Below are 22,930 nucleotides of genomic sequence, written 5' to 3' on the forward strand. Positions count from 1 at the left end.
AAGGGACAAGAACTTTATGATTCAAATCTTCTTCCTTCAGAAATGGGGTTTGTTTCTGAAAGAGAGATCATGAAAAAAACAACAACGGCATCACATAAAATACAGCATGCTCGTCGCAGACAAATAATAGGGCCTGTGTTTGAAATGCCTATTATGGGGTTTGTCCTGTCTATGGAGAGATCTCATTTCTGGCTGGGTCACACCTTAATTTGCAAAGCTGTGGGATTGACAGACAGAGGGGAGAGGAATAACACACACACACACACACACACACACACACACACACACACACACACACACACACACACACACACACACACACACACACACATAGCTATTAGGTTTGTAGTGCAGTTGCCCCCCAATGATTAGAAGCTTGACTTAATCAGTGATGGAGGGGCTCCAGGTGTTTTTAATTGTGCATTAGGCCTGTTTATTATGACTGACTGAGAGCTTCACAACAGGATCTGCTAAACACCCTCAAACATCTGCACTCTTTCATTTGTGCCTCATATTTTTTCCTTTTAACTGGCTGTCTGTTTATTTGTCTGCCCCACATTCATTCGCTCTCCCTTTCATCCTTTCTTTGTGCCTCTCTCCCTCTCTCCCTCCCCATTCTCTGTGTTTTGTTCTAGCTTGCTCGTGACACACTTCACTGTACAATGGAAATTTGCAAACCAGCCCAACCTCCCAGCAGGTTCGGGGTTTGGGCCCATTTGTATGTGCGTGCTGCCGGTCCAGGTTGTATTCGGACATGAAATGTTACAATTTCATTTAATTAAATTCTAATTATGTCCTTGAATCAGTCGACGACACATGAGGGTTTCCATTCTGCTGCAGAATCATTCAGAATTGTTGCTTGGCTACCTAATTATTTGGCTTTGTGTCGGCACAAAGCATAAAACGTGCACACAGTAACGCAGAACTATTAGCAGTCGCCAATTTCTCCTCTGACATCAACACAGCGCTGATTCATGAGGCAGCTGTTTGTTGGTTCATCTTATTTTATCACACCAAAGGGTTTAAACGTTTTGTCCGCACATTTGTGATGCCAAATTGTGAGAGGGAGGTTAAGAGCTGAACCATTTCGATAATGGTTCATTCAAGATAATTTTTTAATCATCCAAGTGTTGAATTTTTGCAAATGCTTTTAGTCTGCTACAGTAGTGAACTGAAAATGTTTGGGTTTTAGAGTGTTGGTTGGACTAAAAAAGCGATAACAATTCTTTTATTTTTTCCACTTGCGATATTACTATAAATGCAAACTTTGAAAGGGTTAAAAATCACATACTTTACAACCATCATCCACGGATTTTCTTTCATCTCTAATTGCATAGTGGAATGCATTCCAAGATGAGGTTAAAAAAAAAACCTGAAATCATAGTGTGCTGTAATGCCACTCAATCCCATGATCTCATGACGATGAGCTCTCACACTACTGGAAAAAAAAAAAAAACTCTCCACCTTTCCCTTCGACGACTATTGGTGGCTCACGTGCCACGTGATGATAAGGCAGAAGAGAGTGATCGGATCGGACAGGGTGACGCTAATGGTCGCGCTAATGTACTGAAAGGCACACGCACTAATAAATCTATAAACAAATATTCATAAATGCAAACTTGCGTGACGAACGGATGGCCACACACACTCATAACACATTAGCAGGGATGTGCATTAATGTTTGTGAGCTGACATGCAGAGTTACTGTTAAAAAACAATCACACATGTAGTCACTCACTGATGCTTGGATGCAGTTTTCACAATTTTACCTTGCATCCACTGAATTAAAATACTCAAGTCAGGATGTGTCATATGGTACAGCCTGATTTGCTGACACAGACAGCTTTGCCTCTGAAACACACGCGTATGTTCACCCACTTACACACACACCTATTTGCACTTGTGAAAATCACTAAAGTATAATATCTGTGGAGCATCTGTCCTTGCCCGGTGCAGTAGTAAATAACCCAACCCCTTGAAGGGAGGGACCGGCTAATGAAGTCGATTGTATGCCACTGCACTGCGTAACTCACTGAGGCTGGCCGGCCGCAGCGCAGGGCTCCTGCTCACCGGGGCACTGGTCCTCGCTTTGCTACTGGCTTGTACTGCGGCGACACAGATCGATTCATGAATAAGAGGAGATCATGCCGCTTTTAACTCGCGAGCCCTCCTCTCACTTTCACTCTCGCTCTCCATATGGCGGAGATAGCTTTGAATGCAGTCATTAGAAATCCGCTGATAGAGCGGGGATACAGATGATGTAGACAGATAATAGAAGCCTCTCCGGCGTAGGGGCCCTCCTTCTTAATGCGTGCCGCGCTATCATCTTGATGTCTTTGTGCCAGTACATTGTTCCCCAGTTTGGAAAATGAGGTAAATCGGATTCAGAAAACAAGTGGATTAATTTAATCACCCCTCGGCTTTGACAATGACCTTCGCTTCTGAGGCATAATAAGGATTAGTTAGAAGTGGAAGGACATATGCCATGCAGAAGGAAAAGATTATAGTTCTCCCGTGACAGAATGATTGAAATGTGCTATTCAACATTCCTTCATGGTGCGAGGCTGCGATAAGAGTCCATGGAGCAATGCATCATAATACTTGTCTGTGATATTCAAAAGAAAAGTAACCATACGGAGTAGAATGCCTTCAGTGCAGATTTCTCAGATACGAATCTGCCTTCGGTGTATAGAAATGTACATAAACAAACCACAACACCATCACTGAAACAGGAAGGGAAGAGTTTACATTTACATTAGCGCTATTGATTCCAGGCTGGCTTGCATATATTCTCCACGAATCCTGTCATTATTGCAGGGGAGAAATAGAGTAATATTTCTTAAGGCCATTGCTACATTATTGATCCCCTGCACAGGAAGGAAGTTATTCTCAGGGCTGTATGAAAGACAATACAGATGCGCCACTGCTCCGCGGCTCAATAGGACATCAAAGTCATCAAGGTCATGCAAATTAATAACAGCCTGTGACCTTCGTTCTGACTTATGGGGAAGGTGAGGTCAGGTGGGAACATGAGGTCGCCGGGCAGGCTGCTCCAGGCGAATGGAGGAAACTAGATCCCCAATGGAAGAGGACGGATGGCAATTGATCAGCAGCGTCAGAACAGGCTGATCAATCTGCCACCAATCCCGGGATGTCCTAACACGCTTGCAGCTCTGGAAACTGATCCTTTTTCAAATAAAAAAAAATAAAAATACAGATTTGGAGAAGAGACGGAGAGGGGAGAATGTGCTGACGTGTGCTGAGTGAAGGACGTGGCTGTCCATCGCTGCTGTTGTTGTTGTTGGGATCAGGATTTATGCTATTGTTGCTATTGTCAGCTAGAGAGTTTATCTATGAAAGGAGGCTTACTGGAAAAAAAGCTGTGCATGTACGTCTGTGTGCGCCTCGGTCGGTGTATCAGTAGATTTGTGTGTATACAGTGTATGTGTGTTTTTCTTCATCTCTGTGTGCGAAGTGGCAGGACTGATGAGCAACTGCTTTAGTTGCAGACACGGGATGGAAGGAACGGGGAGGGCAAACATGCTGCAGTCCCTCAACTCCCTTTTCCCTCCTGATAGTCCTCTTTCTGTCTCTCCTTGTCTCCCTCTGTTCTTTCCCTTTATGCCTCTCTCCATTCTCTTTTTTTTCTTCTTTTTTTTTATCTCTCTGCTTCTATTTCCAACTCCCCCTCCCCCCCCTTCCTCCAACAACAAGGTGCCGTTTTGGGAGGAATGACATTAAAATGTGTTGACTGCAGTTACATAATAGGAGCTGGTGGTTGAGCAATGTCTGCATGCGTTTATCAGTGTCCTCACATCTGTGTCATCTTGTGTGTATGCGTTAAACAGCACCAACCTTCTGTGTGTGTGTGTGTGTGTGTGTACAACTATGAACTAATGTGATTGTTGACCATAGTTGTTATTATCAGCCATGTATAAGTAAGTCAGAGGATCGCATAGCGAAGTGCCTACCTGCGATACTAAGCGTGCACTGTAGCCACACACATAGCATTGATTGGTACATTCATGCACCACACTCACTGTCTTTCTAACTCTTGACGAGAGAGAAGGTGGCACTGTGTGTTGCATTTAGTACTACTCACAGCAGTACACAGTGATCTGGTAGTGAGAAGAAGCATAGAAGTGTCTCACTAGGGCTGCACAATATATTGTTTCAACATCAACATTGCGATTCGATACATACATGTCCGGTAGTCATCGCAGGACGCCTGATGTTGACTCACTGTCTGGCCTAATCGGGGACTTCATTTCAAAATGAAATTTTAAGATGTTTTTTAAACTGTTTTACAAGCAGCATCCTCCTTGCAGGAATAACTCAGCGTGTAATAGGTTGTGTGCGTAACGATAGTGAGTGGTCAGTCCAGAGAGGGAGAGAGAGAGAGAGAGAGAGAGACCCAAGCCAAGTTCCCGTGTTTTGCTTGCCACCTGCTGATTAAAGTCTAAAGTTCGCGACAACTTTGGCCCAGGCTCATTTAAGGTGGACCATTTTAGTGACAAGCTGCTCATCCGTAGAACCTGCAATATTTTCAATCCCTTCTAGACACTAACCTTCTTCATTCAAGGTGAGTAACATGCATTATAAATATCATGACATCTTAGATCATTGACTTTAGCTTGGATTGATAGGAGAGTATTATAAGAATACGATGGTGCCGAGGTGAGTGAGCCAGTGAAGCCTCTCCTAACCCCTCCAACAACCACTTCAGATGTAGTCACAGCGCTCATCTGCCTTTGTGTTTGGTGCATGGAAACCAAATGTATAGCAAGATAGTTCACACGCAAAAAAGGTCTTGGTTAATTAATTTATTTATTAAAAAATATATTATTTTTATTATCTATACAGATGCACTCTCCCACCCAAAAAAATCTATTTTTATTTCTGTAATAATTTTTTCCCCCAAATAGAGCTATTCCAGGCATAGGGAATTGTTTCCAACATCGTGCAGCATAGTGTATTTTATACTATCTGCCCCCTCTTTTCATTCGTTGTTACTAGCTTGTTCAGCATGACCCCATGACCATGACACCTATCACTCTCAGCCGTCACTGAAAGTTAGTCTGATGTGTGCTCGTGCTGAGAGTCGGAGGACCCGTGCTCACACGTACACCACGCCGAGTCACGAAGCGTAAATAGATCAACTGGGCCGCTATGCTGGAGTTGCTCATGCTGACTCACCCCGTACATTACCAGTGAGGGGAGGGACGCAGGACGGGACAGAGAGACCACGGGACTCTCACAGCGTGGTCTCATCACGCCCCCTTTGTCCCCCCACCTGCTTCCCCTCCTCCACCCTTTCCAAGGTTATCCAGCAGCGGGTGGGGGTAGGGAGGGTCAGAGAAGGTGACAACCCACCTGAAGCAGCTTCACTAAACGACCCTGGACAAACAAGGGCCCTCAAATAGAGCGCTGGCTCTGATTAGCAATCTGCCCCCCCTGGATACGCAAAGCTGATGGCTGGGGGGAAGGAGTCTGAGACTGTAGAGGGATTGTTACTGCGGCATCTATGCTGGCTGGAGAAGGTGGGGGTGTGTGTGTGTGTGTTGGGGGGGGGGGGGGGGGGGGGGGCTGACGTGGGGGGCGGATGCACCATTTTTTTAGTCCAAAATGAGCCCAATGTCACCATGACAGCGCCGCGCTCCTCTGAGGGCACCGCGGGCCAGGGGGGAAAATGATGGATGAGTCGCCAAGCAGCCTCTCCTGCTTCATCACTGCTCACACACACCACACACACACGCACACACACACACACACACACACACACGAACATGCACTCAAAGTCGGGGAAATACATACACAGAGTATACTCACACGATGACAATGCAAACCCTGCAATATGTTCACACAAAGGTATCTGGGGATGCACACATCCAGCATGCACACACTACAGATATGCTCACACAGGGCCATGTGGGGATACGCAGACACACAAACATGCGTGTGCACACACGCTTTGAGTGATTTGTTTGTGTCCACATGAGTTATAATTAATCACCGAGATACAAACACTCCAGATGCAGATATTTGCAGGGGTTGTCAGTTATACACACACACACACACACATCTACACACTCACAAATAGAGCACACAGCACTGGCTTCATTATGACTGCAGCCAAGGCTAATGCCACAGGATCAATGACAGATCCTCTCTCTCACTCTCTCTCGTTCCCCATCATTCCTATGATCCAAAAGCAGCAGCGCGCTGCCATGCTGAGCACCCTGCAGCGTTTATTCCTTCTATGACCGAGTCAGTAGCCTACAACAAGGCCCTGGGGTCATCCTGATGCTATAATACTCCACCTCAACGTGCCCATCCCCCCCCCCCCCCCCCCCCCCCCCCCCCCCCTGCATATCCCAAGCCCACCATTCAACTGCAACTACAGTTATGAGGGTTAGGGGGATTACTGCACACGCAGAGGCAATTACTTAAAGTGCTGATTACCTGCAGAAAATTGTAACCAGTAATGCTGCTTGAATAGTTAATTTACGTCGCACTCCTGTAAAAGCATTCGGTTAAATAGGGCTCATTTCAATCTACAATTCTGCAAGATGTGAAGAAGTTCCACAATTGAAACGCCACAGTTGTATTGAGCTATGCAATAACTGAAACATCATGAGCATTTGTGATCTGATTACTGCATATTTACAGTAACTGCAACAGATTACAGATGTCATCTTTTTGGAATCAGATTACTGTAATTCCATTACACCTAATCAAATACTCCTACTCGGCCCTGCTGAGCTCACAGAAAGCAACAATCCCTGACTGTCCTCATGCAGATGAAGGTGTACGCGGCCAGTGAAGGGGAGAAAGATGGCCGGCCTCTGGTGAGCAAAGCGGGGGGGAATAGCTGAGTGGCCATCCATCAAGACCCTGCGGCGGAAAGCTGTACGCGCTCCATCCGCTCAGACCCCTCGTCTCATAAGATGGAGAGGGGATTGGGAGGAGATAGGACGGTCAGAGAAAGGGCTCATAAACATATTCCCTCAGGATGGGGGTAGTGTGGCATGTAAAATCCTCCAACATGAAAAAAAATGCCTGGCCTCCTAGATTGATGGACTAAGCTTCTGCGCTCGTAGTGTTTTTCTTGCAGCACTATACACAGCGGTGTACAGCTATGATTACTTGTAGTCAAGCCACGGCTGGGAGTGGATGGCTGCTACAGTCCAAATATTAGAATTAATGACCATGCTGGTCACTCTAGTGAAACATCATTCATACTTCGAATGTGTTCCAGTGGCATGTAGGCAAACAATAGCAATACAGAGAACATTTGGGGTCTGCAAAAAAACATTCTGCTCTACAATCAAATATAATGCTGTAGATTGTGACAGATGAGATAAATAAAGTGGGATTATTTGAGCCGAACTGCAGTTGAAGTAATACAAAAATCCAAATGTAAAATGAGGAAGGCTTTCAAAACCTATGTGCTGCTGGTCACTGTGTGGCATTCAGAAGATAATGTGTGCAGCAGTATATGACAATGTGTAACCACAGGACAGGGCGGGTTGAAAAGTCTGTTCTCCCTGCCTACTGTATAAGCCCCACTTTCCCTTTCATGAGATCAATTGCAGAAGGTGAATATATATGCAGTTGGTCTGGCCGAGAGGAGGACAATAGAGAAGTGAAGCGGGGGGGAGACATAGGAGATGTCAGCTCTAACTAGGTCACAAGGAGAGCTTCACGCTTCATCACAATAACTTTCATTAATAATCAAAAATGTGCTGGCTGGCGCCGATGCATTATGATTTCCCCGAAGAATCCTGCGTGGTTCAGTTAGCCAACGACAAAACGCTGCTAACTTGCATGTCAACGAAAATATCTCCCTAAACACTTCACAGGGGTGAGTGACAGCGCTATTGACTTCACTTCAGAAGAACTGCGCCCAGGTCTATCCGTCATTCACAAGAGGGCCGTTAGCTTGAGCTAAAAGGACAGCGTCGGTATAAACCGAAGGTTAGTCATATCATCTGTCCAGGGCTTATAGCAACAGAATGTATTAAACTACACATTAGTTCAAATACAACACAAGCATAAAGGAGTGTCCCATTGTCTTCTTCTGCTGCTGCTGCTGCTGCTGCTACTGTGTGAGCTGAATATTGAATGAAAAAAGTCATTTCTCAGTAGAATGCCATCATAAAAGCTCTCTCAAGTGCATGTGGAGCCAAAGAATTAAGACTGGATTGAGATAAAGAAGACTGCAAGTGTTTGATGCTGGTGCTGTGTTATTCCGTATATTTTGCAGTAAAGGAATGCAACCTGTGGTGTCCAGTGTCAGTCATTTTAACCAGCGGCGAACACACATGGTCAGTAGCCTGTGCAGCCCATTGCTAACTGTGCACTTTTCCTGGCGCCATTGCCACTATGCACCTTTCGCATCCTGTAACTGAAAACCATCAGCTCTGTCATTCTCCAATCCTGCCACTTCAGAGACATCCGCGTCTCACACCCGAGCAGAGGTAATCTCTCAGTATTGATCGGGTCACGTGGCGAAGGCTAATATGTTAAAGTGGACACTGTAAGCTGCACAAGAGGGCCGAAATCTGATGCCAAAGGGACACCACAGTGTTGAGTGGCGCTTAAGCGCACCTTCGCCTGCTTACATAAGCTCCGATGAATCTCTTCTGATAAGTTGTGGCAGACACATACTGTAGAGGAAGCTTCGGAAGACCGGCATTGATTTCAAGCAAATCTGTCCGGACATCTCCTCTTTCTGGTTCGGTACACCTTGCCTCCGCTAATGAGCAGCAGTCTTCATTCCCTGCCGAGTGAGATATTCTTTTTTTTGTGATGCCTTGTGTCAGGAAACACTTGCGATTCATTACCAGGGAGGAGAGATGGAGGAGGGAGAAGAAAAAAAAAAAAAAAGAGTATGATGGTTAAGCCTGAGTTTTAAGACAGACAACTATGTCCCCTAATCCCTTCTGAGCAGCCGTAAGCCTTCCGTTATCGCTCGTTAGAATTGGGCATCCCTTAAACACATTAACTTAGGCCCTAATGCTGGGCCCTTTTTGTGGGCCTCGGCAGCTGCTCATAGCAGCCAGCCACTAGGCTGAAAGGGAGGAAAAATGCTAATTGCCGTCATTTAATGGGGTACCAAGTGTGTGTGTGTGTAAGTTCCTTTTTTTAATGGATGCAGAGTATCAGCACATTTAATCGCAATCAATGTTATACTGGAAAGCTCCTGAGGAAATTGCAATTCCGTGCTATTCCTCAGGCGTGTGTCAGTGAGGGGAACTGATGATAAAATCAGGAATGAACACACACATTGACGGACACTCAATCATGTATGCGCGCACATGATTGTATATCCATATCTTTCTTATTCTTTCTGCCACGCATAGGGGATCGGTCTTCTAGCTATCAGCATGCAGGTGAAAAAGAGAGGCATAACCTTGCTTTTCTCATAGGTCTTGTGGGAGTCGGATTAGAGCTACATCCTCACTTTACTCCAGTGTACTGTACAGTAAACCTCCAGCCACAATGTACACCACTCTTCAGTAGCCCGACCGCCTCTCAGTCTGTCAACCAGCAATAGCTCTTTTAGCTGCATGAATAACTCATAACATAAAAGATACATGGTAAATACTGAAGGCCAACCGGACACACAGAGGCTAATACACGGAACAGGCATCAGGCGGATATATTCACTGTTGAAGTACGATTCAGGTATGTTAACTCATTTGCTTTGCAAGCATTCTGAAGCGTTAACAAATGAGACCAGGCAGTCTTTATTCTGAGCGGTGTCGAGCAGGGAGTAAAAGCAATGGTTCACTATTTTATCCCTAAGCAGTGCACCGTGTGCCGCTGTGTTATCCCAAAATGATGTGCAAGCAGTTGTGGCCCATCATGGCGCCACAATAGCTTACAGGTAAGAGCACAAACATCATTGTAATTCAATGTTTTTCTTCCATTTTCATTTGTCGCGATTCAGTGCACATGGATAAAATACGGCCTGATGCCGCCTGTGATCCCCGGCCGCGCTGAGGGTCGCACTGACAGGGGAGGACCACAACGATTGGACGGGCCACTACAACAAAGCAGGGCTTGTTATGTATTCTGACTGCAGCGCGGCTAAGATTCTTGGTGTTTGCTGAGACAGCAGATGACTGGCCTTGCTCTCTCTGCCCCTTGCTCAACCAAGGCAGGAGAGACTTAATTGCCTCATTAGCAAAAAGGGCCAGCAAGGAGTCGGCCTCTTCCACATTGTTCAATGTCAAGAGTGCAAGCGCCAGGAAAGGTTAATAGAGTAAACAGCATCTCCCTCTCCTTAATGCAAAAATGTTTGTTTTCTAGTATGATGGATCAGTGGCCAAAAGCTTTGTTTCACTCCACAGTGACAGAATTATGCATGTAATTTCATTTTATCCGCACAGTGCATAATCTGACCTTCATTATTCCTCATCTCGGATTATAACACAGCTTGCTGTTGCTGTGTGGTAAGTCCCAAAGTCGTCTTCTCTGAGGCTTGGGCCCGTCATGAAAGCAGAGTCATCATGCCAACTTTAATTATTTTAAGAGCCTGAATTTGCAAACTCTGCTATTTCCTCCTCTACGGCGTCTTTGGACCCCAGACAGCAAATCAAGCCAAATGCTAACACTCTTGATTTCCCTCTTGAAGAAAGACACACAAAATAAAAATGATGTCTGCTGCTGAGAAAAGATGTGAGGTCCAAAAAAGCCTCATGTTTAATGATTTTGAGAGACATAAAACTCAGCCCGGCTTTCACTCACTACTGCACCGTTCGCACACTAAAGAGCATCACCGGCCTCATCCAGAAACCATAATAAGACAATTTCATTCAAAGTGCGACAGTTTGGACAACAACGCCAAACCATGACAGGCATCTTGAACGCAGTCCTAAGCCTCTGCCTGTCTCTTCACTTGAGATGTGGTGTGATCTGTAAGTCGGGTCTGACAAACTGCATGATGGGGCCAAGCTAAACAAGTGTGCACTGAAAACAGAAATGCAGGAGATGACGAAAACAAATGGAGGAAACATGCCGTTATCTTCACTGAATGAGCGGGGAGTTATGATTGGAAAGCTGTTGGCATCATTTCGCTAGTCTCTGAGGTACACTCCATTACTGTAGTGAGTTTATACAACCACACGAGCACCACTAACCCACAGCTGCAGAGAGAGAGAGAGCTTGAGAACGAGTATGAGTGTTTAGTTGCAGTAACAGGCTCAAACAAACTCCATGTTTTTAATGCCCATACAAAGCTAATGCTGCCCCCCCACCCCATGCTCATGGAGAACACAAGTCCACTTTTGGAAAAGCAAAACGTAGAGCCTTGTGAGATATAAACCGTTTGTGGATTGTATCCCCCTTATCTGCAGGGCACGTTATGACAGAGGCTACGTTGGAAGATATACGGCTACACATCTGCATGGGCAGTATAGCGTAAAGGCTCCATTTCATCAACAAGTCAAGTCTAACGAGTCGGAAAAAACAAAGGTGGTGGTGCCATCTGTTCTGAACCACTTTGCAGGGAAACGGGGGAAAAAAAGCGTGAGGAGAAGAGAGGGGAGGGAAAAAAAGAAGCTTTTTAGCACTGCAAATATAAACTGTACTCTGAACCACAGCCTGAGCTCAGCCTCAACCTTTCGGCCTGACAGAGGGCTCTGCGCTCTTTAATGTGAAATACTGATGGGAGAGCTGTAGTGCAATCAGGGACATTACATACCTAATTTGTGGACAACCTAGCAATTGATCAGTGATATTCAGTTCACAATGTTTTCTCTGGGCAATAAAAGACCAAACGGCTGGCATTGTGGTTGGGTAATCAAACCATTTGTCACACAACATCCACTGCAAAAGAACTGGGCAGGCAACCCAAGACTAGGCCTAAATTATTGTGTTTTACAGTTCCTAGTGTCAACTAAAGATTTCATCCTATGAATAATGAATCAGCAAAATTGCTATACAGCTTTAAAAGAAATTCCCAAAGTTTTGTTACAGTCAATAAATAGATTAAGCCCACTAAAGTTACTGCACCATCGTTTTTTCTCCACCCAAAGTAAAAATCCTTTTCTTGCGCACACACATTATAGATCTAAATTGGGCAGATTGCTGAGTCCTGACTTCAGCTATCATGCACTAAGAGTGGGGAGGATCCTCCAGATGGTGTTCAGGTCTTGTGCAGGTGACCGCTTTGTCTTCCACCACTCTAATCAAGGGCCACCGAATTCCCTCCCTTCCAAACACCATCCATCTTTAAGTCTTTCCTGGCGGCTCGGTGACGACCAAAAGCGGCTGAAGATAAATGTTTAAAGGGCAGAAGGGCCTCTACTGATTAAAGCTACTAACGCTTTAGGGAAGGCTTGCAAAGCAAAAGAGGAAATGGAGTGAGACAATGGAGCATGCAGGTTCAAAACACCTAATGGAGTGTCCTGCTTGCTGGGCTAATAAACTGCTTCAAATGCAAAGGAACAGCAGGCGTCTAAATAGACCGACGTGGAACATTTGCTCCTGTTCGTTCAGTCAGCTCCCAATTGGAAAAACAGATGAAGAAAGGGAAAGAAATGTATAAAACTCGCCTGGGTTGCCATTGTTTGGCGCACCACAAGTTGCTTTCATTCATCATGGAATCAATCCTGGGGATTGTATTACAGCTGAGTGCCATGTGGAGTGGAAGGAAAGTCAATGTTTTGTGCATCGGCACCACACTGGAATATATAAAATAAGTGCACATTTTAGAAATTCTTTCTGTCTGCATTGAAAATCCTTTGCTTTACGTTTCACTCGGAGGACACCCTGTAGTCGCAGTCTGGCTGTGCGCTTGTCCTTGACCTGTCCAAGTTGATATTTGGACATGATAATCTATAATCACAGAGTGAGATGAGACGCCGCACAGGTTGGGGTCTGCCAGGTGCACCCCACGACCAATTAAAGTGCTAAGCGATCAGTAAGAAATGATCAATTATTGACCGTTTACTGGGGTTTTGACACCACTCACTGAAAATGTCAAGTGTTCGTTAGAGCAGCAGTAAAAACATCAAACTGTTCAATCAGGGTCTGCTGAGTAAAGAGAAGGATTTCATATCATCTTGACTTGACTTGCAATAGGCATTATCAGGCTTGGTTTACATGTAAACAGTCGACAGAGGAAATCTCAGAAAATACACACAGGCATGACCGCTACTGAAACACAACCAATGTCACCCCTGTGCTGCTCATCGGGTGTAAATGTTTTATCAGGAGTCTGCTCTTTCTTCCTTTGTGTCATTGATGTAAGCGCTACGCTAAGCTGCTTGAAAGTGAGAAACACCTCAGCAATAGGGATTTCGGGTTTTTGAGCTGTTTATTTTCCTGCACAGTTGGATCGCGCTGCTGCGCAGAAACAGAGATATACCTGGTTTCAGAGACAGTGAACATAGATCAAAAGCATGTTCTGCTTAGAGAAGACAAGCATGCCAGCTTTATTCCGCCCTGCCAGTTTTCACTATAAGGCAGAACGCACTTGAAAGCACCACAACAGGACTGGGAGCTCTCAGATGATACCATCGCAGCCCCCACCACTGATACAAAAATATAAAATAAATAATCAATTTAAATGTTTTTTTTTGTAAGAAGTATGCATTTTGATCACCTTTGCTCTTGCAGCTGAGGAGCACTCGGTCGGTGACGGATGGAATCCTATTTCCAACAATGTCAATAGCTGCGAAGAATTAATATCAGGACAGACCTATAGTGGGGTGAATCAATGGGAGACAATTCCACGCTCCACCTCGCCGACAGCATCAGCGTTTATCCCACCGTTTTGTTCCCTCTTTGATCTCCTCACTGCTTACATAAAACAATCATAGACCTTGATTCGAAAATTCATGCACACAAGCAGCAAATCGCTTCGCATTTTCTAAGAAAATAGAAAGCTGTAATTGCACCTGCACCATTGACTTTCAAACTGCAAATAAGACAGAAATCCTCCCTTTGGAGGACATAGGCATGTCTGAAGAGATTACAGAACAAGGGGCCGATGTAATGTTTCAGTGTCTAACAGTGACTAACCAAGGTTTTAAAAAGCTACTTGTGTAAATTCCAGGGCAGCGGATGCTAATTTACCTGCTTTTTGCGTCATTTAATATTAGTTTGAAAGGGTTTGGGCTCCATGTGAGGCATTTCATATATGAAATATACATTCTTGATGCCATAATGTCCAATGCCCAAGCTATTATCTATACACATAACCATGTTAATGACATGGTTAACTGAATCCATTTGTGCTGAGGTCAGTCAGTGAGAGATCCAGGGGCAGTGGGGTCAAGTGATCCAAGAGGTGAAGGGTTATTTTGTAGTATGATTACTATTGTCATTGCTGTCTTGTAGTTATTTCATTAAAACAAGCCCTCATGCCTCACTATGACAATGTGTTTTCTAACACGCTGATCAGTTGAAATATATCACCTAACATAAATAAATGCTGAATTAGATAAGATATGCTATCAAACAATTTGCCTTACAATGATATAAACAATAGCAAAAGTCCTCATCATTTAAGAAGTCTAACATGGAGAATGATTTACCTTTCTGCTCTCGCCAAAGCAAAGGCTCTGAAACCAAACCCAGTCATTGTGAGGGTTGATTTCATATGTACAGTTACAGTTACACATGCTGGCCGTCTCACTGCTGCGCCCTACTTTCGCAAAAACGTTAACGCAAAAGTATGCTCTATGTAATGTTCTATGGGCAGAGCATGCTCACCAGAGACTCGACACGGACACTCGGTCGTCGAATCGGCGAACGTCCTGTTCAGCCTTGAACTAGCTTGAATGGGGATAAAATAGTTCAATCATGCGCCTCTTCTAGACTTTCCAAATGTTATCGGACAGAATTCTGAAAGTGAAACGAGTCATTTCGTGGGGGTTGTGATGCTCAAAACCATTTATAAATCGTTTAGCAGTCAAACAGTAGCGACGGAGTAGGATACGACTGCATGTTTTTAGCAATTATTTCTGACATAAATAATGTGTTAAGAAACAATTCTAAGATTTTACTTTACCTGGAACTTAACAAATGACTCAAATTATTAGATGGTTAGATTAGAGGTCCTATTTCCCCAAATAACAAACTGTAAAGATTATTTTTATCCCTCATGGGAATCTAATTTTCCCATGAGGAATTACAAATAAATGTCATGGCTCACCTATTGTATAAAACAGCTGGTAGTTGTCATACGTTGTATGTGTTAGTTTATCTGCACAACGTGTCTGTGCCTTTAATTGTTTGTGTACAGCAGTATACTAGTGTAGTGTAATGTCCTGTGCATACCGTGCATGTGGCTCCAGTTAATGTGAATGTGAGCCTCTCCCGAACATCTGTCAAAGATTAGCAGTAAAGTGAAATAGGCAGTTCCTGCTCATACATTCCAAAATAATCTGGCAGTAATTTCCCCAGTAAAGGATGAAAAGGGGGAGGGTGTATCGGTCAGAAACTCTACACAAACCCAGCTCTATCGAGGCATGTGTCTTGTGTTTAACAAGATGCAAGCGCCAAAAGGCCCATGCCTGGACAGCTCGGATGTTATGGGCGTGGCAGAAACACACCAGGAGAACGTTATGGGAACTGTCAAACAAAGAAATATTGTCGAGACGGCAGATGAATCCAAGAAAGCATACGCTCACTCCGCCAGCGCGACCTTTATTTTTCACCTCGGACGTCTTTGGCTGCTATACAAATCAACCTGCATAGGCCCTCGAGTAGTAGGAATAAAAGCACTTATAGTACAAAGCAGGTACACTCTCACCTACAAACACTCGCTCTAAAGCATGGAGTCCAGCTTGCTGCGACAGAACAGAAAGGCCGTCTGACTAAAAGCACCGAAATCAATGAAACATGAAGAATCCCTCAGGTACAAAAGAAGGACGTTTTGTTATTCAGGGAAGCACGCTGTCATTCAAAGGCCGTACACATCAGGGGGGAAAGTGCTTAGAAGGCAAATCAGTATTTGTTAATGATATGGGTCAATTGTTTTGAGGACGGCTTGACCTCTGTGCTCATCTGTAGGCCTCTTCGACCACCCTTGGTACAGGTTTTGTATTCCAGAGTGCTCTGTCCTTGCTGAGCCATTCAGATTTGCCACTTTTGCTTGGAGGAATAAAATCCTTTCTTGACGGAAATCTGTTTACACTTTGTTCTGCATGTCAAATCGTTGACATTGTAGGTGGAAGTCAGTTTACTATCTGGAGCGATGCACCGCCAGCTATTTGCTATTCTTCCCTCAACAGCCGCATCTTTACTGTACTGCACCTCCTATAGTTTGACTGTAATATCTACTGGATGCTGATTCTTTCGCACATATTTGTGTTGTGATTTGTCTGCATCCCGTTCATCAAGTAAACTCCTGTAAATTAATTCGACCAGCTAATTATTCAATTGTCCGCGCTTGTACAATGTGAGATGAAGGTTGACTCGCTGCAGGGCTCCACACCTAACCGACAAATGCTTTAAATACCGCGCACGTCCACGTCCACGTCCCGCAAAGCAAATCTGCCAAACTCATCACATGCTCTCGAAAAAAACAAACACGCTCAAAGCTGGGGAATGTACAGGATGCCACATGATAACGCTGAAGAATAACACGCCTCAACAGGAGATCAAAACGGAGACTTAATGTATGGTAACTAGACGTCAAACATCGAAATGTCTCTGGGTTTGCAGGAATGTCAGGAGTCTGTGGCCGGGTGTGTGTGTGTGGGAGTGTGATTCAGGCGCAAACACATCAAGATGTCACTTCATAACCTCTGGCTCAGGAGGCTCCTGTCATCTTCACATTTCAGAGATCCTCTGCCTACCCCGGCAGACATGCTAAATATAGAATGGGGACAGAATTTCTGTTTGGAGCCACTGCTCTCTTTATCTACATCTAACACTAGCAGGCGTGCACAGGCACCACCGCCTTCTCATTGTTATACACGTGTGCGCATGCAATGTGGACACACACGGCCATCAGCACGGACGCTAATGTCAAGACGCGACTGCATTCCCCCATAATCACTCACATGGCACCGTCTTGCAGATCGAAAATTAGACTCCACCAAGCCAGGGTGCAGAGGTTTGGATCTCACATAAGAGCTGCTCGTTCTTTCCAATTACATTTCTGTCAAGTGACTTACGCGATGTTATTACTTCTTGGACAGTCATTTTCAAATCCCCTCATTCACAATCGTTTAATCGTTTTCACAAGGACAGATAGGCAATCCATCACTGGCGTCCTTTACCTGGATGAATCTACCACACGGTTACTCAGTTACTCTATTTGACCTTGTTCTGTTTCTTACTTCGTATCGAGCTACAGAACTCCCTGTGGCAATTAATTGTGCTACTTATCTGTAATGTGAACAGTGGATATTACATCTCCAGCAGATATTAAATTAAGGACGTCTCAGGACTTGCGAGGCCACAGCCAAATAAAAAGGAAATGAGCCCCTATTAATGACTATCGATTCTTTTATAATAAAACAGCCACTTCCTCTCTTTACTTGGCCTCGGCGTTGATCTTGAACTAATACAGGCTATATAACATTTGAAAAAATGTCCTTCAGTCGAGTGCAGCAGAGCAGCCTAGCCTCTCCCTGGTCAAGTGAAAATGCTCTTTTGGCTGACTGGCAAATCATTTGTTGTAGAATGAGAGACACATGACCCAGGTTGCTGTATACTGTACTGGACATTGACCCTTATGGTATCGTTTTCAGCTGCATTGTTTTAAATAGTCATATCTTGTGACATGACAGGGGAAGGAGAAAACACCTCACCATGGCAACAACAAGCCATATAATACTCTAGGCACAGGCTGATGGCTATTTTAAGAAAAGCGCACTATTATTATAAATATTAGGGGAATGAAATGCTGCTGTGTGATTTCAGGTGTAATGTGTTCACCTTGGCATTGCTGGCAAGAATTTGTTGTGTTTTTTAAATCTTCGTCATCATCATCATCATCACTGCTATTTAGATAATCTACATAAGTAGCTTGAATCATATCATTATCTAATACAACCAGGCTGATGGCTGACACCAAGGCACATTGTGCTATGCAGTGTCCACTGCCGAGTCAGCAGCCTGCACAGCATCAGTGGCCCATCACCACTGAGCACATACTGTGGATCCACTGGTTGGCCAATGTAAAGCTTAACAAGTCAGCTTGTATGCAGGTCCACATATTATCTCCATCCTTCCATTTTCTATACCGCTTATCTTATTCAGGGTCACAGGGCGACTGGAGCCTTTCCCAGAATGCATCGGGCAAGGGGCAGGGTATTCTTCTGAAAGGTCACCGCAATACATAAACTGAATAATGGGAGCCGGAGACCACAGACATTGCAGGCATTTACAAGCCGTCAGCACAATCCGCATCCAGCATAAGCAAATAATGGCAGCTCTATGTCTAAACTGAAAATATGACACAAAAATGATTATTTTGATTTCCCTCCAGACTGCGACGCCAGGAACAGCGAGCATCGCTCAGGCTAGAGCACGACTTTTGGACTCAAACCAAAGCAGAGGAGCCGCCACCTCTCGGTTGCATTTTTCCTCATATGACCACTTTCAACTACTGTTACTTTAACTCTGGGGCTTCCGAACTTTTTCATACCAAGCACCCTTATTCATAACCACTTCAGATTGAAAAGCCTTTGAAAAAACGCTGGTTTAACCCCAGTTACACCAAGCTACTGTGGGGATTTCACTGCAGGTGATGAGACAGCAGAAAGGAGTGTGAAACCTCTTACTGGAAGTCATTTTTACACAGTCTTACAGTGCTACAGTAACTTCCAGTCAGTGAAGTCGCAGTGGAATTAAACAATCCCTCATTTAGCTCTTAACCTGGAATGTCCCTCAGTACATTACTGTAATATAGATGTAATAAGAGCTGTGTTGGTCACAGTATCAGCAATAGTGGCGGTGATGACATAAATAGACAAACAGAGCTTGATTTATAATCATAGGAATATTTTTCAATTAACTTTTTTTTTTTGGTTCAAACAAATGATGTATCCCAACAAATTCCAACATTTATTTTCTTTCTCAAAATGATATTCAGGACACTTAATATTGGGCCAAACAGTAAGAAACAGCATTTTGAATATATCTACCTGTCTGATGTTTTTTTTGTTGCTTTTGTCAAAATATGGTAAAAGGCATTTTGTTCATCTGCAGCAGGCCTGTTTTTCTGAAGAATTGTTGTATATAGATGTTCATACTGGGTCAATAGATCTGGATCGCCGATCTAAAGGGAGGGGTCAGGTGAACTTTTATCCCCGTTAATTCTCCGAAGCAGAGCAGCCTCGGAAACCGAGGTTGACTTGTGCGTTCCCATTTTTCAGATTTGCCTAAATATAAATAGCAATTTCTTAACATATGCCCATTAGAAAGCGTGAAGCTGAAAATAAAAAATAAATATAATCTGACATCATTCTGAATCGAGGCTGAAGTCATTTGCCAGATGTGTTGTAAGGACGTTCGAAACAATAAAAATATATACAAAAAAAAAAAAATCATCGTAAATAATAACGAGAGTCCAACATCGTCCGTAACAATAGGGAGACGAACACGCTCCGCTGCTCTTTAAAATGAACGCATTGTCTTTTACAGCAACGAGAAGTGACTTACCCAGAAACAAAGAGCGGAATATTGCAGACATCACGGCTGGAAATCCCATATGCAACGGAGCTGGAAACAATGCGCTCAGACTGCCTTCAAATTCATTCGGCTGACCGAAGCGGTACCATCAGCGAATAGAGGAGCGAAATCAGAGACAATAAATCTTCAGAGAGCGTAAGAGTCCAAGGACACTATATGTTGAACACGCCCGACATATCTATGTCTAAGCCTCCCAAGGAGCAGAACAAGGAACGTGGCTCTTTCCCTTCATCGTCATTTCCATCGCAGGCTACTTGGCGTCAAATCAAAGTTCCCTGGCTGTCTGGCTCTGGCGTGGGACGTGTTGTCTCCGGATCCCCTCTGTCTCCTCCTCAGCAGTCTCTCCTCCTTTCCTCCTCCGCTGCACAAAATGCCAAAGAGGAGGAGGAGGAGGAGGGCGAATAGGTGGATGATGAGGGGATGCTGAAGGATGGAGACCTCTAGAGTCTGAAGTTCTCTTACACAGCCCGAGCATCCTGCAACAAACACTAAAAGGCTTGTTGAGAGGATGATGACCTCTTGTTAAGTGTTGCAGACACTGAGCGAGCTGATTTCTTTGATATGAATGGATTTAATGTTGCCATTAATGGAAATCTTGTTATGAGCAAATACAAGTCCTATAATAAAGGACGGCAGATGGGTTTATAGTGAGTCGTTGGGACTATTTTATCCTAAATTTGACTATATTATTATAGGGAGAGTGTTATGTTAAGGTTTTAACATGACGCTATGACACTGCTTTAACGTTATACATGATTTTAACAGTGCGCTGTACTTTAAAGGGTTGAAATGATGAATCGTTAATGGATGAGTCGACAGAAAATTTTCTAGCAACTATTTTGATGATTGATTAATCGCTGTGAAAATGCTAACCCTTACAATTTCCAAAATGTAAAGATTTGACTGCCTCTCTTTGCCCCGGGTGATTCTAAAGTGAAGTGAAGGATTTTGGAATGTTGATCACTTTGGGCTCTGCATATGCTCGTTTGACAAAACTATTAATAAATGAATCCAGGAAATCCTCTGCAGATTCATTCGTAATCAGTATAATTGTGATTCGCAGACCTAGTATTTTTGTGTATTTGTATGCATTCACCACTAATAGTAATAAAGACTACAGATATTTTTGTTTGTTTTTCTAACTGTCAAGCTAATCTGTGATTTTACATCAGGAAACAAGAAAAAACAGCATGTTCTAAATTAAAAAGCATGATATATTTAAAAACATGATACATTTTCTAGGCTATTTTTATGTTGCAGGCTGTGATGACGCATGCTTGTGATCAAAGCCACGTTAAAGATCCGTTTTGAACCAGAAGGCATATTTTCGCTCGGTTGCCATTTTTTATTTGTCGACCAGCTTCTCAATTTTTGGATTATTCTATCAATCGTTTTTGAAGCTGCCAGACAAAATGCATCCCATCGCTGGCTTTGGGTTAGATATTTTACAAGTGCAGCATGTTCTGAGTGAGGTAAACAAGCAGCAAGGGGGAGTTCTGCTGTCTGCTGAAGGCTGCTCTCAGACCTCGAGACAAATTAATCCACCCCTTTCTGCGTCTCAACAATCTACAGAAATAACAAAAGGATTCTCACTCGCCAGTGGCCCCTCTTCTCGCTCTCTCTCTCTCTCTCTCTCTCTCTCTCTCTCCCCCTCGAGTGGCCTGCTCTTCAGCACCAGCCCTCCTCCATTCGTTTCCGTTCCAATAACTAGATAGCTTGAAAAAATGTCTCACATGCTCAAGTAGACACTCACACACTTACACACTTACACACATACACACACACACACACACCCCATCTCTCCATTGCTCCTGTTCTCATTGCAGACACAAAGAAACACATGTAAGCAGAGAGCAGTCGATGACATACAGAGGGAGGCGACAAAATACATAATTCCAGAAACTTGCAAGAGGAGGATGAGATCGGACACGCTGACGTGATGTCCTCAGTCTTGTGTGTTCGGCTATTTTGTTCAGTATGACACTCGTCTGCGTGTTTTTTCTCTTTGCCTGTGCTGCTTTGTTTAGCTTTGTATTTCCAGCTGAATATAAAAGGTCATAGTCTCATTGCAAGTCTGCGTTCTCAGAAGCCAGCTGCAACGCAGCGTAGTAAAGTACAATAGCAGAGAAAAACTACTCGAAACTGCCACAAAATCAGCTGTCAAACTATGATGGATTGCTGCTTGTAACAGACACGTTTGCCCCTGCAATCACCACAGTACTACAGTAATCTAAGTTCAGATAAAAACCCTTGACTGAAAACGCACCTGATCGCCATCATATATTACATCAATGTTCAATTCCTCCCCCCCCCCCCCCAAAGCAGGCACGTCTGCAGCACGATGCCATCCGGATACAAGGGTAGAGCATGCAGCTGTACAATGATTACACCGCACTGAGGTTATCATGGTTGCTCCTTTAAAAGATGACCTCACTTAGATGACAACTTAAAATATGGGGCAAATCCATTGTTGATAGTGGTGATTCTGCGATGTGTTGCTTGTCTCACTAGCAGCGTGGATAGTGCCATGGGAGGAAAGCTGCCTGCGTTTGGTGGCTTGGCCTTGGTGCATGATATAGCACCCCAATGCAGATGGCCTCACAGATGGTTGATATTTATACCACGGGGCCTTGAAAAGTCACTAGTGTGGAAAGTGCTCTTTCTCCCTGATTAGTTTCACATCACCAAGAACACAGCAATCTCCACACACCCATTTATCACTGCACTGAGAGCATATGACCCGTTTTAAAATGGATTATGACATATTCGGAGAAATATAGTGATTTTGAATAAATATAACTCACTATGTGGGCTGCCCCTTTTTTGAGGTGATGATGTCGTGGGACCCCTCCACCCTTTTCTTTCTTTTCAGCGCATGAAAGCGTAATCCTCCTAAGTGCAAGGTCCATGATTTTTTAAAAATCTTCCAGGCCCAACACGGCTTGCATTTTAGCTGTGAGCACTCTTGACTTATGTACTTTAAGTGGATTTGCAATTCAAATTTGGGCAACAAGACGCTCCTCAGACCTCCTGGCAGAGATGGAGCGCCTCAGTGAGAGTGTTCCCAATCCGTTAGAACAGCTGTATCTCCCTCACCATGACATCACAGGGACATGTTCATGTGTTGATGCACGGGACGACACCCTGCAAACACACACAAGCAGGCTGGGATGCCTGGATTTGGCCCCGACTCTCTCCTGACCTCGGGGAATGAGAAAAGTGGATAGTTAAAAGGATTCTTGAGTAACAATATGGATAGGGAAAAAAA

General features: G+C 44.1%; 1 protein-coding gene across 1 annotated transcript in view; it reads right to left on the reverse strand.

Moving 5' to 3' along the window:
* Positions 1–19,728, reverse strand: part of clmpb (CXADR like membrane protein b) — a gene marked incomplete at its 5' end in the record, with an annotated part of 60,246 nt that extends 40,518 nt beyond the window's left edge. The window contains 3 exon segments of the mRNA XM_079166630.1: positions 19,633–19,684; positions 19,687–19,707; positions 19,711–19,728. Coding sequence (XP_079022756.1) covers positions 19,633–19,684; positions 19,687–19,707; positions 19,711–19,728 — 91 coding nt within the window.
* Positions 19,729–22,930: the final 3,202 nt, after the last annotated feature.

This window comes from Pholis gunnellus, assembly GCF_910591455.1.
Source record: "Pholis gunnellus genome assembly, chromosome: 9".
NCBI classification, from domain to species: domain Eukaryota; kingdom Metazoa; phylum Chordata; class Actinopteri; order Perciformes; family Pholidae; genus Pholis; species Pholis gunnellus.